Here is a 17,860-nt window from a genome sequence, read left to right on the forward strand (position 1 = left end):
CCAGGCCATCAGCCTGAAGAAGCTGGGGACTGGGTGGCAGACTGGACCTTGAAGAAGGTCCCACGAACAGGTAGGTGCAGAGGCGGGGTTATGGATCAACCCTGTAAGGGTGGAAACCAAGAGCCCCTTGGTGGCACAAGAATTAGAATCAAACTGCCTTCCGAGAGAAACAACAACTTCTGAAGAACTCTTGGAATTAGTCCCGGGGGGGGGGCTCCCAGGGGAGGCTCCTGAAACCTGAAGAGGCCACCAGATAATAGTCAACCAGAATGGCAACCTTTATATCCAGAGACATTCTCTCCCTGTCCCGAAAGGATAAGAAGAAGTGCTGGAGGGTCCTGGGGTGTAGCTGTGCCCATGGAACTGCTGGGATACATCAAGTCGTTAGGCCCAGAACCCTCATACTTCTGTATGGGATTGTTTTTGCCTCCAACAGTGATGTGACTGCTAAAATGAGGCCCTCTACCTTGCCCTGAGTAGAACTAGTTTTTATTCTGAGGAATCCTAGATACATTTTCATCCGCGCAGGAATTTGAGGATTTCTTTTGCCGATCCACCCCAGAGATTCTGAAACACTACCTTGTTTAGATCCGAGAGCAGCTGATCGATTGATTGTAAATCAGAATGTAGTCTAAATAGGGGAGGGGGGGGGGGATCAGCACTACTCCATGGAGATGCCAGAAGGCCACGATTTCTGCTGAGACCTTTGTAAATACCCTTTGACTGGATGCCAGTCTGAAAGGGAGGGCTGCAAACTGCCAGTGCTGAATTAACTGTGGAGGGGCAATTGTGAATCTCAGGAAGATCTGATGATCCTGAAAAAAAAAAGGGACGTGAAGATGGGCATCTTTCAAATCTAAAGTTTCCATGAACACATCCTTGAGGAGGTGTTTGAGGGAACACTCCTTGCAGAACTTTTTGTACCGCACGAATATGAGGAAATACATTCAAGGGTTTTGGTACCACAAAATGTAGAGTAAAAACCCTGACCCTCTGCGACCGGCACTATGACCGCTTGACTGGCAAGTTCGGATATGCTGCCCTTTGGTAAATCTAGCAAGGGCTTTATCTAGGCCAGTACCGAAAAGGAGGGAACCCTCAAAAGGGAGGCCACATAAAATGGCTCTTAGATGAACTATCCCCATCCCAAGTTTTAACCCAGAGGGCTCTCCTTTAAGAGTTCAATAAGGCACCATATTTGGTGGTTGTATGCACCATTTCGACCGCAGCATCTGCTAAATAGGCAACAGCACTACCTATGACATCCAACTAATCTAAAACGGACTTCGATTTGGAGATCCGGGATATGTGGTCTATTTAGAGATCCACATGTCAGCATTTCTTGCTATGCAAGCGGAGGCCATCGCAGGGCTCATAGCTGCATCGGTAGGCCCTGTGTATAATAGATTCAGCCCACCGATCCCGCCAATCTTTGATGTTACCAGGAAAGAAAGATCAGACTGCTTACAAACCTGTGCCAAGGAGGAGTCTAGCCTAGGAGTTTTAAAGAACTTCTCATCCTCCTCTGTAAAAAGGGCATCTATGTTCCCATGTCTTGTATTTCAAGAGCTTCCTCAGATTCCTTACATTCCTTTAGGATAATAGCCTTAAGGGCGGAATGTACTGGAAGAACGGCTTGGGGCTTAATTAAGCCTCTACACATTGTCTTGGGCAGAGACCTGAGCAGTGGGCTTCTGAATCTCCTCAGATGTATAAATGGCCCCAAGAATGTCCATGTCAGCTGAAAAAAAAAAAAAAAAAAAAAAAAAAAAAAAAAAAAAAAAAAAAAAAATATGCCTAGACCTGGAGTCATCCCCCTCTTGGCTGTCCATTACCCCCTCATCCGAAAACCCCTGCTCAGGGGATTCAGACTCTTCCGACAATTTCTCCTTTCTCAGGATTTGGAGGATTATCTGCCCGGCTTCTAGACCCCCTGGATGAAGCATTCTTACTGGTCTGAGGTTTTGAGTCCATAGGGGAGGACTGAAAAGCCTTAAGTGTGGACAGCATCAGTTTGTACAGCGAGGAAATCCTTCATAATCCGAGATGTTCCCTTCCCCGTCAGGTTTTTTTATGCATTTAAAGCAAAGGGGTCTGGAATGGTTCAGGGGTAACTTATTACAGCTCCTGCAGCTTTTAGAACAGTTAGAGGATTTAACATAACAGCTGGCAACCCCAAGGGCAGTGGTGTCTTTGCCTGAATTACACAGGCCTCATAAAACAGCACTGACAACGAGTTGGGGTACCTCACCCCCTATGGTCTCCATGGCCGTGGACCCTGCAGGTCTCACGCTCCATGCTGCTGGTGTCAGTAAGCTTCTTTGGATAGCCTCCGACAGTTACCAACCAAGTAGCAGCTGGTGTGCATAGGATGAGAAGTGGGCGTCTGCTCCTCCTGGACTGTGTCCTTTTAAGAGAGTGATGACAGTCTTCCACTACCATTTTGCCAGAGACCAGAAATGACACGGGGCACGCTGAGATCACTTCCTGTTCTAGGGAGGACATGTTATTCCTCCACGAGACACCAGGAAGATTGTGCCGAGTGCTCTCAGCTTACAGGAGCGGTGCCTTCTCCTGTCTCCTCCGGTTAAGAAAAAAAATAACTGGCCATGCAAGCCACAGGGGGAGCTGCTGGGCAAACAGCCAGAAGCACCAGCCACCACTGTATGACTACAGATGGAGGAAGACAGTCTCCATAACCCTCAGCTTCCAGGAAGGACAACCAGGACTCCTTTTCTGCACGGCCTCCGCACAGGTAAGGAGGCGAGACAATATAATGCCCCCTGAAGTTCTGGGTACACCACTTCTCAGGGTCCTTCAGCTCTCAGGGGGCTCTTCCAAATGCTGCCCCCCTGAGGAATAGATAGGTGGACTCCCCAGGAAGGACAAAAATATCCTACCAGACCCAGAGGCTTCCCAAGCTTTTGGTCTGGCTCCCAGGGGGAGACCACCAGTCCCAGGTCTGAGGAAAATACCAGCTTCGCTGTGGGGAACCATCAAAAACTGGATAAGCACAGGGAGGGGCAGGGGTTTTAACCTGATTGTTTTTGCTGTCAGGTGGACCAGTCATCTCAGGGTGCTGTCCTGGAAGACCACTTGAGAAAAAAGTAGATTTTTACACGTATGAGCAAAGTGTCAGAATTGGCTCAGATGGGAAGTGGTTAGAGAATTGTACAATAAAAAGGATTAGTAAAACCCACAAGTGTTTTACCACTACCATTCATTTATACTGGCTTTTGGCATTTTCAAATGCAGCAACTTAGAAACTGGGAAACACTGATAGATAAGAAGTTCATTTTCTATACACAACTATATATTAGTCCAATATAAGGAAAGAGACAAAGGGGACAGTCCCTTGAAATCAGGGACAGTTGGGAGCTATGGCTGTACTGCAGTGCAAGGAACATGCTGATATGAGCAGACAGCAGAATGACGGAGTGGACTCACCATTGGGCAGCCCATTGGGGGCTTTAAAGAACTGCAACAGTTAAAAATCAGGTCTCCTATATGCTACCCGACATGGCCATGATGTGTGGTAGAGCATTTTTAATCTCTGGACTGAATTGGCAGAAATACAAATCACTCATGTAAAAATGACACTGTAGCACCCCGCTCCTAATGAGCAGATGCTTTTGTTTTTGAAAATTTAAAGTAGCCTGAAGCTGCAGTTTGGCTCAGACAAAATTATTTCAAAGTTCTGGTTTCTGTACCAGTTCAGCTGGGTTGTGCTAGTTTCCACTTGGCTGTAGGTATCACTGTCACCACCAGTAAGTGTGGTGGAAATGCAACAGGCTGGATGCATTGAATACCCTTTTTGCTCGGAAATGGTTCAGTGGGAGTGGTTCACCCGCTGTGCATTCTGGGTGGAGTATTTAAGGTGCTCTCTTTTCTGGGGTTAGTTATTCCAACCTCATGGCCCTCCTGGCCTGGGTTGTGTGCCGTGGCCCAAGGCTTTGCAACTGAAAGGCTAGGCCCAAAAGTCTCATGGCCTACCGATCCAGGGGTGGTCTTGTGCCATCTTTCCTGCGGAAAGAAGCCAAGTGACTGGAGGATCCAGGGTAGGACTTTTTCAGGAGAGGACCGATCAACAAGGCTGGTATCTCTGGAAGAGCCTGGAGACAGTTGGAGGACGCAAGCCAGGTCACCTATCACAGTATCACCAGGTCGGCTGAAGGAAACTAGTACTGTGTGACAACTAATTTCTCAAGAAGTTCATTTAAATTGACAAGTCTGTGGTAGAGACTTTGTTGGAGCATCTCACCGGCTGCTAGGTCAGTGAGAGGCCTATCCAGCGATTGCTAGATCCAGTTTGTGGAAGCCGTTTGTCCTTTGGATCACAGAAATATCTCTAACCCGCAATCACATGGTACCTAAACTCCCCTTAACCCTATTGCAAAACTTAGTTTCTCTCAAATAAATCTTGGAAAAAAGGACCAAGTGTTGGAGCTAACATTCTTTACAACAGGACCCCTGAGACGGAGAAGAGAGCAGGTGAGGCAATGGTAAGCCCAATAAAAACCAGAAGTTCCTTCGGGGGTCAGTGCTACACTGTATGCATTTTAAAAGTTTCTGAAGTTTAGCTCTAAATAATTTGAAATGCAGGAAGCTGTCCCTGCCAGGAGAACACCATGATTTCTAGAGGCTACAGCTACTGGCAATTGCATGTAAAAAATCTGACCAGCTGTTTTTTCCCCCCCAAGTCAGTGGAACAACTTGGGTACAATCAGCCAGCCCATAGATGGTTCAAATCTCAGCCAGTCCCTGCTGAGCCTAGGTTCTCAAACCCCATTTTTATTTTGATTTCTAACAGTTTTCCCCAACCTTTAATCAATGCATATTTCCATTACTAGTGTCAATGTTGTAGCAACCAACCCTCTGGCTTTTCAGTATGTGCAGACATAACGAGTGTTGGATTGCGAGTGGCTCACGAGTTTGACAGGCTGGCAATCAAAAAAAAAAAAAAAAAAAAAAAAAAAAAAAATGCACCTCCATTTTAAAAATTTGTAATTTGCTAGTTATTTTACATGGCTTAAATGTTGCTTATCGAGTCTCATTTAAATATGAATATTTTCCTACCAACCCACAACAGTGCCAATCAGCTCTGTGCAGGCATAGGAAAACAGAGGAACTTTCCTTCAGTGGCGTTACCCAATTGCTCCACCCATTGAGCTCACGATGTCATACATAGCAAATAAAGGTCACATGCCTGCAGAGAATAAGTTACTAGCCAATATTTTCACATTTCCTACAGTACAGACTGCAGCTTATGTTGCCCTATACCAAAAATCGGTGGCAGTGGGTTTACTGACATTTTATATTGTCAGGGTTTTTTGCAGGTCAATAGATGCTCGATACATACGTGGAATATGATGTAGAACCAAAATGGGCCTGCTTCTGGAAGGAGTACTGGTCATTAGGAGGCAGATTCTGTGGATCATCATTGGTTACATCAATGCAATGAGGGGCACCTTCTGCATAAACTTTCCACCTACATAATAAATAAAATAATCTATTAGGTGCCAGTTAATAGAACCAAGTCAGCATTTAGTTACAACCAGTCTAAATAAACCTAAATATCTGAACAGTTTTGCATCTTGGACATAATTAAAACTACACCATCGCAATTACTTAGCACATCCATACTGATACTATTTGGGCTTTCACTTGGTGCCAAATAAAGGTTGACATCTCCTGATTTTATCAAAGGAAAAATTAGTACAATAGTAAAATACATTTTTTTTTTTATTACCATAACCCTCCACCCAAGAGCAATCCAAAATAAATGCTCCTGGCAATTACAGCAATAATGCATATGTACAGAATCTACAAGATAACACCCCTCACACATTTGTAAATTATATTTTAATGTGACACTGAAGAAATGACACTTTGCTACAAAGTAGAGAGTGTTCAGCTTGTATAATATTCTACATTTGCTGTCACCTCAAAATAATCCAGCCAATTACGTTTAAACTGCTGGCAACAAAAGTGGTAATCTTGTTATAGCCTAGGCCATATTTATGGAGAACAATTCTTTTCTTCAGATTCTCAGAAGTCTTTGCCATGGTGGTGCCACGCTGAACTTTCAGTGACCAGAAAGAGCGAAAAACACCTGAGACCTCGTAACACTAAGGAGTCACGTGACATCAGGGAGGGAAAATGGCCAATTAGGCCCAATTTCGACATTCACTTAGGGGTGTACTCACTTTTGTTGCCAGCGGTTTAGATATTAATAGCTGTGTGTTGCATTATTTTGAGGGGACAGCAAATTTACACTGTTATACAAGCTGTACACACTACTTTACATTGTAAAAAAAAAAAAAGTGTCTTCAGTGTTGTCACAAAAAAAAAGTAGAATATTTACAAAAAATGCGTGAGTGTACTCAATTGTCAGATACTGTATATTTTTGTGGTTTGTACCCATAGCAGGGCTTAGAAGCATGTACGCATTTTGTTGTACAGTCTAAGACAAGAGAAATGATTAACACAACAAATCTAATATACACTAGTATCAGCAGAGGTCATCAAAGTTGGGCAAAAAAAAAAACGAAGAAAATTTTAATTAAAATTGGTTTATGATAGTGTGCTTTAAAAAAAAAAAAAAAAAAAAAAAAAAAAAAGTTATGACACCGCCAATCCAGTGATCTCCATTTACTTCCAGGTCCCTTGCTGGGTGGTCAGTGTGATGTCTTTTTTTTTGTGTAATCAGTATTTATTGCAATATAGCAGAAACAGAAACATGAAAAACAATACAGGTCCAACATCACATTGAAGTGCAATATTTATCGGCCTCAAAAAAGGCCGCTCCAGTGCTAGAGTAACATGTAAGTTGAACATTTAAACAGACTTAAAGAGAGAGGTCTTAGAGTCATAAAGAGAAGGAGAATGTCTTGGGTGTATACATAGCAGGCAGGCTGGGAAACCCAGATAAGTGCCAGGGTAAAAAGAAACAATTACCTCAACCAATAGTGGGTCAAAATCCGGCAGAAAGAGACCTGAAAAATGGACACCGTCCCGGCACTAGGGTAGAGGGGGGGGGCCCCCCCAACAGCCGCCAGCTAGCCACCCTCCACCGCCAGCGCATCCCGGGAGCCGGTGTCACCACAGAGGGTCGGCCGGAACGCCTCCCTCCGCCAAACTCAGAATTTCTTGCCTGGCAGCCCAAGCGTCAAAATAGGGATCCCAGCCCACCACCTACCAGCTTCGGCAGCTCAGGCTACATGACATTCTGACCCAAGAAAGGTGGAAAGATGGGGAAGAGGAAAAGGAAAAGAGAAAAGGTCAGCATAGGGTAGAAAGGAAGAACGACAGGGACAGGAAGAGAATAGGAAAAGTAGGTCCATTTACCTGAGTATAGTCACCAAATGTCCGCTCCGTCCACACCGGGCACACCACTCCCCAGCTTCAATATTCGTAAGCAGTATTCCTTCACTAAGAGCTTCCAGGGGGAGATCCAGTCCCCCCCTGGGCTCCGCCCAGTCTGAGAGTTTTAAGGGTGGGGTCTGCCAATTCCAGCAGAGCCACGTCTAAACTGGAGGGCATATGGTTAGGATCCGACGCATACGTCGACCAGGATCTCCAGATATCGTGGAAACGATCCTCTAGGCCTTTACAGGTAGCGACCCAGTGCTCTGCCTCCTTCACCGCATGCACTCCCCTGCACCACTCTTCTCGAGTGGGGATTCCGGGCCGCTTCCAATATAACGGAATCAGGCGTCTGGCTGCATTCAGCAAATGTGCCAACACGGAATTCTTATAAACCCTAAGCGGGACCGAGGGCACCTGCAGAAGGAAGTGCAGCGGCAAGAGAGGGACCTCAATCCCGGTCACAGCCTTCACTTGACCCTGTATGTCTTCCCAGAAGGGTCGAATTAGGGGGCACTCCCACCACACGTGAACTAGGGTTCCTCGTTGTCCACATCCCCTCCAGCAGGACTCCGATGCGGAGGGGTAAATACAGGCCAAGTCTGCCGGCACCCGGTACCAGCGTGCTAATAACTTAAAGTTGGTCTCCTGAACCTTGGAGTCTCTAGAGGACGAATGGGTGAGGGAATAAAGGTGTGATAACTGAGTCTCTGTGAACGTCGTCCCCAAGTCAGTCTCCCACCGTCTAATATAAGCAGGAGTAGTCTGGGAGCTGGCCGAGTCCAACAGCCGGTATAACTCAGAAACCAGGTGTGGAGTCGGCTCCTCTGCAAGAAAGATGTGCTCAAACGGGGTAAGGGTCCAGGGATCCCTAATAGTATGACCATGTGCCTGAAAAAAGTGGTGTAGTTGCCGGTATCTCCAGAAGTTCATTCGGGAGCCACAGCTACCGACGGGCAGGGCCTCATATGGCATAAGACCACCATCCCTCAAGAATTGCCCGCAACTAGCGTTCCCATCGTCAACCCAATTCCCAAAGAAACCCATCTGTTCACCCGGCGGGAACCACAGGAAACCACCCAATGGGGCCACCGGGGACATAGGGGGAGCTAGCTTAAGGGTCGCATTGAGCCTGTCCCAAACTGAGAACACATGGGTCGTCAGAGGGGAGGTCGTCTCCGCCAGGCCCCTATATACCCGGGGCAACCAGGGCGCGTAAGCTAAGTTCCTACCCGCCAGATACTTCTCTAAAGGGACCCAGAGCTTAGTTCGAGAGTGGAAATGCCAGTCTAGAATCTTCTGGAGGGCCACCGCTTGATAATACTGTCTAATGTCTGGGACACCCAGTCCACCCCACCTCTTCGAACGACGCAGTATCCGTAACGCTATTCTAGGTTTACGGTCGTTCCATATAAAGCGAGACATCATACTACTTAAGCGGTCAAAGAAACATTTGGGCAAGGGGATCGGAAGCATCTGTAAATAAAAGAGTACACGGGGTAGGACATTCATCTTTATGACACTCACCCGACCAAACCAAGTAAACGCCGTCCCCGTCCATTGTAAGAGATCTCTTTTGATCGCATCCAGTAAGGGTGGGTAATTAGCTAAGTACAGGGTATCGTAACGGTTCGTTAAATGCACTCCCAAGTATCGCAGGGACGACATAGTCCAAACGAAGGGAAAGGCGGCCTTGAGGGATGTCATGAGATGCGGGGCTAAGTGGACAGGGAGTATTTCCGACTTTGAAAAAATTTATCTTAAAATTAGACAATGACCCAAAAAGTTTCAATTCCCTCATCAGATTTGGCAGAGAGAGCAGGGGGTCCGTAAGGTGAAACACCACATCGTCAGCATAAGCCGAGAGTTTGTGTTCTGTGTTACCAACTTGGAGGCCCTTAATATCAGGGCTAGCCCGCACCGTGCGGAGAAACGGCTCCAGCACTAGGGCAAACAAGAGGGGTGAAAGAGGACACCCCTGCCTCGTGCCGTTTCTAATGGGGAACCGGGCCGACAAAATCCCATTTACTTTGACCTGAGCACAAGGTGCAGAATATAAGGCCGCAATCGTCGTCAACATCCGCTGGCCCAGTTGTATTGAGTGAAGTACCTCTGTCAGGTAGGACCAGTCTATGCGGTCAAAAGCTTTTTCAGCGTCAGTGGACAAAACAATATACGGATGCGGGACCGGGCGGGAGCGGGCCCAGTGAATAAGATGGACCGCTCGAAGGGAGTTATCCCTGGCTTCCCTCCCAGCAACAAAGCCTGTCTGGTCCGGGTGGACCAGGTCAGGAATAAGGAGCTTCAGTCTATTTGCTAGAATTTTCGTCAGAATCTTTATGTCCAAATTAAGAAGGGAAATAGGGCGGTAGCTCTGGGGGACGGTGGGGTCCTTGCCCTCCTTCGGCAGCACAGTAATATGAGCCAGAAGGGCTTCCGGGGGGATAGCACTGCCCCCTGCGATAGCATTAAAGTAGGCGCACATGGGAGCCTGTAGCTGGGGCAGGAAAGTTTTATAGTAAACCTTAGTAAATCCGTCCGGACCAGGACTCTTACCATTGGGCAAGGACTCCACCGTGGCCCCAATCTCCTCTACCGTGATTGGGAGTTCCAGGGCAGCGGATTGTTCTTCGGTAAGCTTCGGCAGATCAGCCGCCGCCAAATAGGCACGGGTCGCCTTGAGTCTATCCACTCGGGTCGCGGGGGAGATTGTAGAGTCTAAGTTATATAATGTTGTGTAGTATTCACGGAACCCGGCCGCTATTTTAGAGGATTGGACAACCGGAACCCCTGCCGAATCGTGTAATTTGTGAATATAGGTCTGGGCATGGCGTTTACGGAGGGCACGAGCCAGCATCCGACCGCACTTATTCCCGTGTTCATAATACTTGTGAGCCAAAAAGCGAAATTGTTTGCGGGCTTGGCGGTCTAATAACCGCAGAAATAATTCCCGTAGCTCAGTCAGGGCCGACAAAGCCTCCGGACTCCCAGTAGTCTTATGAGCGAGTTCAGCTTTCTGAAGGGCAGTATACACCCGCGTAAAATCCGCCCGACGAGCTTTTTTAAGCCTAGACCCCTGAGAGATTAATGCCCCCCTAACCACCGCCTTATGAGCTTCCCATATAACCCCTTCACCTATCTCAGCCGGTGTATTCTCCTTAAAGTAGTTAGTCAGCGTATCCGTGACCTCCTTCACCGCTATGCCATCATCCAATAAATTATCATTAAGCCGCCATGTCCAGGCCCTCTGTTGAACCATGGGCAGGGCAAAAGCCACCGTCACTGGGGCATGGTCTGAGATGGAAATAACGTCTATGGCCGCGGACTGAAGGAGTTCCAGGATATTACGGTCAACGTAGATGTGGTCAATCCGTGTGTACACATCATGTACCGTGGAATAATAACTGTAGTCCCTATCAGAGGGGTGCAGTATCCGCCAACCGTCCGACAGGAGATGGGATTGCAAAGTCTTGCGGTAATGTTTAAGGAATTTATAGGAATGGGAGGGTCTCGCATGGGATGTGTCCAGTTGGGGGTCAGGGCTTACGTTAAAGTCTCCTCCTACAATTAGAAAACCTTCCCGAAACTCCGCTAGACGGTCCAAGGTACGGTCAATAAAAGTAAGTTGGTCAGCGTTAGGGGCATAGAGTGTCGCGAACGTATAGAGTTGTCCAGCTATAGTGCCCTTCAAGAAAACATACCTGCCCTGGGGGTCAACCCTATGAGCAGAGGGTTGGAAGGGGCAGGACTTATGTATGCCGATAGCTGTACCGCGCGATTTAGCTAAGGGGGAGTTGCTTAGAAACCACTGGTTGAAAAGATGGGTGGGCAATTTAGGGGACGACTGATGCGTAAAGTGAGTCTCCTGAAGGAAAATCACCTGCGACCTCAGCCGCTTCAGTTCCCCCCAGAGCTTACTACGCTTATGAGGGGAGCATAGGCCCCTAACATTGTAAGTGCTTACCCGCAATGTAGCCATCCCAAAAGTCCAGGCAGGGACATGCTCGCAAAGTGGTGGTGCGTCCGGTGCAGACGGCAGAGCAGACCTAAAGAGAGAAGAGTCAAGAAGAGGAGGGCAGTCAAGAGAAGAGAGGGGAAGAAAAAAGGGGAGAAAAAACATACATGTGAAAGATATACAAGGTACAACTGATAAAACATAGCAGCCGAGGCCGGCTAGATGTAGAAAAAAACTAAAAGCTATGGCGAGGTCCCCACCCCCCCCAAAGGGGGGGTGGGGCCCAAGCCACAACTCCAGATCCCCACCAGGATCTAAGCCCGTACAGAAGAAAAAAAAAGAAAAAAACGGGCATCCTACTGGGGGTACGTGGAATCCCATAACAAAGAGGGAAGTGGGTCCCCATCTCCGCCCACCGCACCTGACTTAGTGCGATAAAGGAGGGGAAAAAACACATAAAGCAGCAATTATTAACAGTTCACAGGGTCCCCACGGCAGAACCAAAGAAATAAAAATAAAAAAAAATAATATGGCCATTAAAAAGAGAGAAAAAAAAAAATCAAATTGAATTAACTGCCAGTGCGAACCAAAAACCAGAACCAGCTCAGAGTGCCGTGGGGAATTCCAAGTAAGTCAAGTCAACCCAGAGTTCTTCAGATCACAGGAGTGTGTCCTTGGGAAAAAGTGTTGGTACCCTCAGGGACCCGGGGCAGCAGCATCCGTGGAAGGATCCCTTGATTGTCTCCTGTGGCGCCGTCTGCGGTTCTGACTTCTAGCGGGCAGCCACGGTTGCGGTGTCGGCAATCTAAAAGCTGCAAAGTCCGAAGGGTTCCTCCAGTCCGGGAAGTCTACCTGTTCCAGCTCCAAGGCAGCCAAAAAATGTGGGAGGTCATCTTTAGTGCGGAGAGTCACGGTCTTACCGTCCCTGGTAACTTGTAGGGCAAAGGGAAACCCCCAGCGGTATGGCAGTCCAGCCTCTTGAATAGCCAGCAGGAGGGGGCGCAAGGCCCTGCGTTGCATAAGAGTGCGCCTTGAAATGTCCTGGTAAAAAGCCAGGTGTGCACCATCAAAATCAAAATAGGGTTTCCCTCTCATTTTCTGCATTATGCGATCTTTAAGCGTATACTTATGTAGCTTACAGATAATGTCTCTGGGATTATTCACATCTTGAGAGGGGGGTTTCAAGGCCCTATGTGCACGGTCAATTTCCACAGTAGCCGTAGCAGGTAAGCCTAGGATCTCCTTAAAAACACCCTCCAGGGTAGGAACAATGTCCCTAGCTCCCGTGGCCTCAGGTAGGCCCCGGATCCTAATGTTAGCTCTGCGACTGCGGTTCTCGGCGTCGTCTAACTGGCAAAGCAGGGCCTCAATCTGACGGCCTTGTGCATCACATTGGTCCTGCAGCATAGTTATAGCAGGGAGAGCCTCCTCAAATCTCTGCTCCAGGGACTCCATCCTACCCCCCAGGTGTACTGTGTCTGCCTTAAGCTGTGCAATGTCCTCCTTAAACGCCTTCTCCACTCTATCTGCAAAGCGCTCCAGGTCAGCTTTGGTGGGGAGGGACAGAATATGGCGCCTGATATCCGCATCAGCCAAGGGGTCCGGTTCGTCAGGGGCTTCTGGCAGCAACCCGGGGGACCGTGGGGAGGTCGGGGGGGCCGAATCACTCACCAACTGCGGGGAAGGTATCGGCGAGGCATCCCTCTGGTGCGACTTTGTGGCCGTGGATGGCGCGGCCTTGCCAGCTTTCAGGGCCTTGCCTGCCGGCGCCATTTTGGAGGCCTCCCGGCCCTTCTCCTCCTGCCCCGGGAAGAAGTTGTCCAGCTGTGCTTGCCGCGAGCGGTCCACCCGTGAGTGCTGGGATGACGCCCGGCTCTTGTGGGACATTGCTGTGTGAGGATGGGGACAGATTCACCCTCCGTGCGCTGTTATCATGCGGCGGTGAGACGGAGCTGAGGAGACACACGTCTTCACTCCTCCATGGTCAGGCCACGCCCAGTGTGATGTCTTTTAAACATAGGAGGTTGGCCGTTCAGCAAGCGCTTCATTCCTAAAAAGCTTTGCAATTTCTGAATGAATGTAAAGCATTCTGACTGGATGATGTGAACAGGCAAGGGACTAACATGCTCTCTACCTCGCCGAATCAGAACGCCATTCATTCAGAAAATGCTTTGTTCGCGCTGAGCACCAAACTCCAGTGTTCAGTGCATCCAGCAATACAATGCATCACACCTGGAATTCTTTAAACACAATCAGCAGGAAGGCTGGAGCAGAAGTTTTGTCATTAGCAAGATGTGAGTGAAAATGAACTGTCCTATAATGGACAACCCCCTCTCACCATACAGAGAACGTATGTGCCGATCACTCACTTGTGTGTTTCTCTATTCATCTCCAATTCTAATTTTCTTTGTTGCTGGAGAGCAGGGTGAATATTCTTAGTTATCACAACACCTGAAACAGAACAGATTATACAGTCACATTTGCTACCACAATTCCCCCATTTAGCACATATATCTGACAGATGTACCAAACAGACAGTTAATGTTTGTGCTCTGCAGGATCAGATACCAAAAAGTTACTGTAGCCCATAGCAGCCGTGCATTAGATTCTCTGTCTGGCACAGACATTAAAAGACTTGATATGTCACTAAACTAGTTTGTCATGGGTGGAACTAGGAATATACTATTAGAAAACTAAACAGTGGGTTTAGTACAGTTATCTTATAAAATGTATTTTACCAGTCCCCGCCATTCTCAGATGTCTGGGATTCAGTCTACAGGGAGCCATACAGTCTAGTTTTTAAAAGTCTCAGAGCCAGGCTCTGCTTTTTCTACACATGTGAAATAATCTTCAAACTATAGAAAGTCTGTCCCTTGTTGGGACAAATATGGGGGGCAAAGTATAGGATAAATACGATATAAGCACATAGTACACAACACTGATGGGTGGGGGAGGCCAAATTGAGAGGGACTTGAATGGGTATAGTTAAACCCGGGCATACAATGCTCTAGGTTACAAGTATGTAATGCTGAAGTAGTGCAGGGGTCAGGAGTGGATAACATACAACGCGGGGTCCAGACTGCAAGGTAAATAGGTAAAGCCCTCCACCTCCCAACACCCTACCCCCTCCCCCGAAGAGAAAAAAACAAAAAAAAAAAAAAAAAAAAGTATGAAAATGTTTGAAAGTACTTGTATGCTGTACACATGCTGCTATGGGCCGTTAGAGGCAAGTTCTTTCACAGGGAGTTTTTGTAGCACTTTAAAGATCTCCATAATTAGACTCAAGGTTATTGGTAATATTTCATATCTGCCTCATAGAAAAATACCTACAATAGACAGTTAAATACATTTCCAGTATAATAATGATAAAGTCACATCTTACCCTTCCCTTCTGGGATCTCCACAGATTTGAATATCCACTGATACAATGGGAATTTGTAAAGTTGGTCTTTGGGACAGGTCACTGTGACATAATTGCAGTACCAGGGATCCAGAGGGAAATTTAGGTAGCGCTCCATGGACAGCCTAACTATCAGGAGCTCTCCAAGGTCTTTATTTACAGCGATATTAAACTCTGTCACCTGGAAAAGCCAAAATTGGAATCTAAGAGCTCTGCACACTAGAAATCTAAGCACTGATCATGGATCATTCAAAGAGCGTACTGGTAGAGATAGACAAAAGCTGATTAAAGACCAAGTGAAATATTTTAAATATTCAGCACAATAAAACATAGCGAAAGCCACGACGACGACGGGGGGGGGGGGGGGAAAAAAAAAAAAAAAAGAAGGAGTTATGTACCGGTAACATCCTTTTCCGGGAGTCTTTCAGGACAGCCACCTTAGAGACCCTGGCTCCTCCCCTCTTAGGAAACACCGCCTTCAATTCCACAATTTAAGTCTCGTCCTCCCTTCGTCCCTCAGTTCTTCCAGAGTACCTCCGGCTAACTGGGAAGACACGAACACAAACAAACTTTTAATCTTACCCGACGGTCTCATGTGAAGAGTTCCCGAAGATCTCCAAAAAAAAAAAAAAACCTGGGTGGGAACCGGTGCTGTCCTGAAAGACTCCCGGAAAAAGGATGTTACCGGTACGAAACTCAGTTTTTCCCCAAGTTAGTCTTTCAGGACAGCCACCTTAGAGAGGATAAGCGAGCACATTACCTTAGGGTGGCACCACTGCTTGCAGCACTTTACGACCAAAGGCTTGGTCTTTGGCTGACAGAAGACCCAATCTATAGTGCTTCATGAACGTAGAAAAACTGGACCATGTTGCAGCTCTACAGATCTGTTCAGGAGATGCACCAGCCCACTCTGCCTGAGAAGTTGCCACTGCCCTGGTTGAGTGTGCTCTAATCCCAACTGGGGGTTCTAACCCCCCTGCCACGTAAGCCTGCCCAATGGCTAACCTTAACCATCTGGCTATCGTACGTCTAGAGGCTTTGGAACCCTTCCTAGCCCCTGAAAACACAAAAAGTGAATCAGACTTCCTGAACTGACTTGTGCAATCTAAATGAAGGACACATCTTCTAACATCTAATCTATGAAAGATGTGTTCCTGTTCTCTCACCGGATTTGAACAGAAAGTAGGTAGCACAATCTCCTGGACTCTATGAAGACTAGAGGCTACCTTAGGTAAAAAGGCTGGATCAGTCTTAAAAACCAAAAGGTCCGGAAAAACCTGAAAAAAAAGGTGCCCTAACAGAAAGGGCTTTGAGTTCACTCACTCCTTGCTGTAGTGATCGCCACCAAAAACAGTTGAGAGTGATCAGTCTTAACGAGCAAGATTCCAACGGCTCAAAAGGTTCTCCTGTGAGAAACTAAAACTAATGAAAGATCCCAAACTGGGAAGGGGGAATTTGAAACAGGTCTCTGCCTACTTAGGCCGCGTACACACGCGCGGACTGTTCGCCCAACCTTGTCCGCTGAACAGTGTTTGGGCGGACAGTCCGCTCGTGTGTGGGGCTTCAGCGGACAGTTTCAGCGGACAGTTGGCCGAACAAGGTCTTACGGAAATTCCGAAAAACTGTCCGCTGAAACCTTGTTTCAGCGGACTGTTCGCTCGTGTGTAGGCTTGTTCGGCCAACTAAGTCTCGCGCATGCTCAGAAAGGATTTCCACGTCGGAAGGTTGCATTGCAGTGTATAGGACGTCGTATTTTTCGTCCCGTCGTACGTGCCGTTCACGTTATCGCGCACGGTTTCAGCAAACTGTTCGTCCGTCGTGTGTGGCCATGTCCGTCCATGCTAAGTTTGAGCGGACTGTTCGCTCAAACTGTTGGACGGACAAAGTTGGGCCAACAGTCCGCGTGTGTGTACGCGGCCTTAGGGCTTTGAAGAACCTCATTATCCAAGGGTCTGATGCTAGATGCCTTTCCAGAAACACGCTTAAAGCGGATACCTGACCCTTCAGTGTTCCAAGGGCTAAACCTTTATCTGCCCCAGCCTGCAAGAACTCTAGAACGGCTACAGAGCTGCGCACATTGAAGGAGCTCTCTGAGCACCAGCTATTGAACCGCCTCCATACCTTCAAGAAAATTGTCTGGGTTTCCCTTTTCCTGCAGTTTAGGAGAGTGGCTACTAAACGATCTGAGAAGCCCTTGCCCTTCAGCAATTCCTCCTCAGAAGCCAAGCTGCAAGATCTTCCTGGACTGGGAGAATCCAGGGGGAGGGTTCTACAGACAGGCCCTTTAGAATGGAGAACCACGGCCTCCCGGGCCAGTGAGGTTTGATTAGAATAAGGGTCGTATTTTCCACCTGAAACTTCCTTAGCACTGCCGGAATCAGCACGGGAGGGGGGAAAGCATAGCACCTGGAGAAACCCCAACTCTGCTAGTGCTTCCACCCAACGCCCCGTCCCCCCTGTTTATAGAAAAGATGGCTACCTTCGCGATTTCCCTCGAGGCAAAGGTTTATCGAAGGAATCCCCCCACCTCTGGGTGATCATTTCGAAGACTTCCTGCTTGAGAACCCAGTTGCCTTCTCAGTGTTCTCCTGCTGAGGAAATCTGCCACCTGATTTTGCTCTTTTTTCAAGTGGATCGCTGAAAGGGACAGGACATTTGCTTCGGCCCACCTGAGGATGGCTTTTGCTAGAGCCCATAAGGATTCGCTCCTGGTGCCCCCATCTGTTGACGTAAGCTACCACTGAGGAATTGTCTGACCTGACTTTTTACATGATGTCCCCGGAGTTCTCTCTGAAAGGTCCTGAGAGCCAGAACTACTGCCCTCAGCTCCCTCCAATTCGAGGATCTCTGCGACTCCCTCGTCTCCCAGGTACCCTGTATCAAACGGGAGTCTAGGTGTGCACCCCAACCTGCTCGCATCGGTTGTGACCAAAATCCACTCTAGGCCTTGGGGCAAATTTGCTTCCTCTCTCCACCAGAGGGACCCCTTTACCTGAGTTGGAACCAAAACCAAAGAATCCAGAGACCCCTGGCTGTGGTCCCAAACCTTCAGTATAAATAGTTGCAGAGGACGGTAATGTAATCCCACCCACTGAACTGCTGGGAGCATAGATGTCAGCAAGCCCAATGCCGACATGACC

The 17,860-nt window shown here is 47.8% G+C and overlaps 1 protein-coding gene across 1 annotated transcript in view; it reads right to left on the bottom strand.

The window, feature by feature from the left end:
* Positions 1 to 17,860, bottom strand: part of LOC143983849 (polyunsaturated fatty acid lipoxygenase ALOX15B-like) — a 112,677-nt gene that overhangs the window by 76,703 nt on the left and 18,114 nt on the right. Inside the window, exons 2-4 of the mRNA XM_077483949.1 lie at positions 14,703 to 14,901; positions 13,690 to 13,771; positions 5,360 to 5,488 (exon numbers count right to left, since the gene is read on the bottom strand). Of these exons, the coding sequence (XP_077340075.1) occupies positions 5,360 to 5,488; positions 13,690 to 13,771; positions 14,703 to 14,901 (410 nt within the window). The remainder of the gene's footprint in view (positions 1 to 5,359; positions 5,489 to 13,689; positions 13,772 to 14,702; positions 14,902 to 17,860) is intronic.

Source organism: Lithobates pipiens, unplaced genomic scaffold (genome assembly GCF_037356315.1).
Source record: "Lithobates pipiens isolate NorthernLeopardFrog02 unplaced genomic scaffold, aLitPip1_a1.2 Scaffold_16, whole genome shotgun sequence".
Lineage (NCBI taxonomy): Eukaryota > Metazoa > Chordata > Amphibia > Anura > Ranidae > Lithobates > Lithobates pipiens.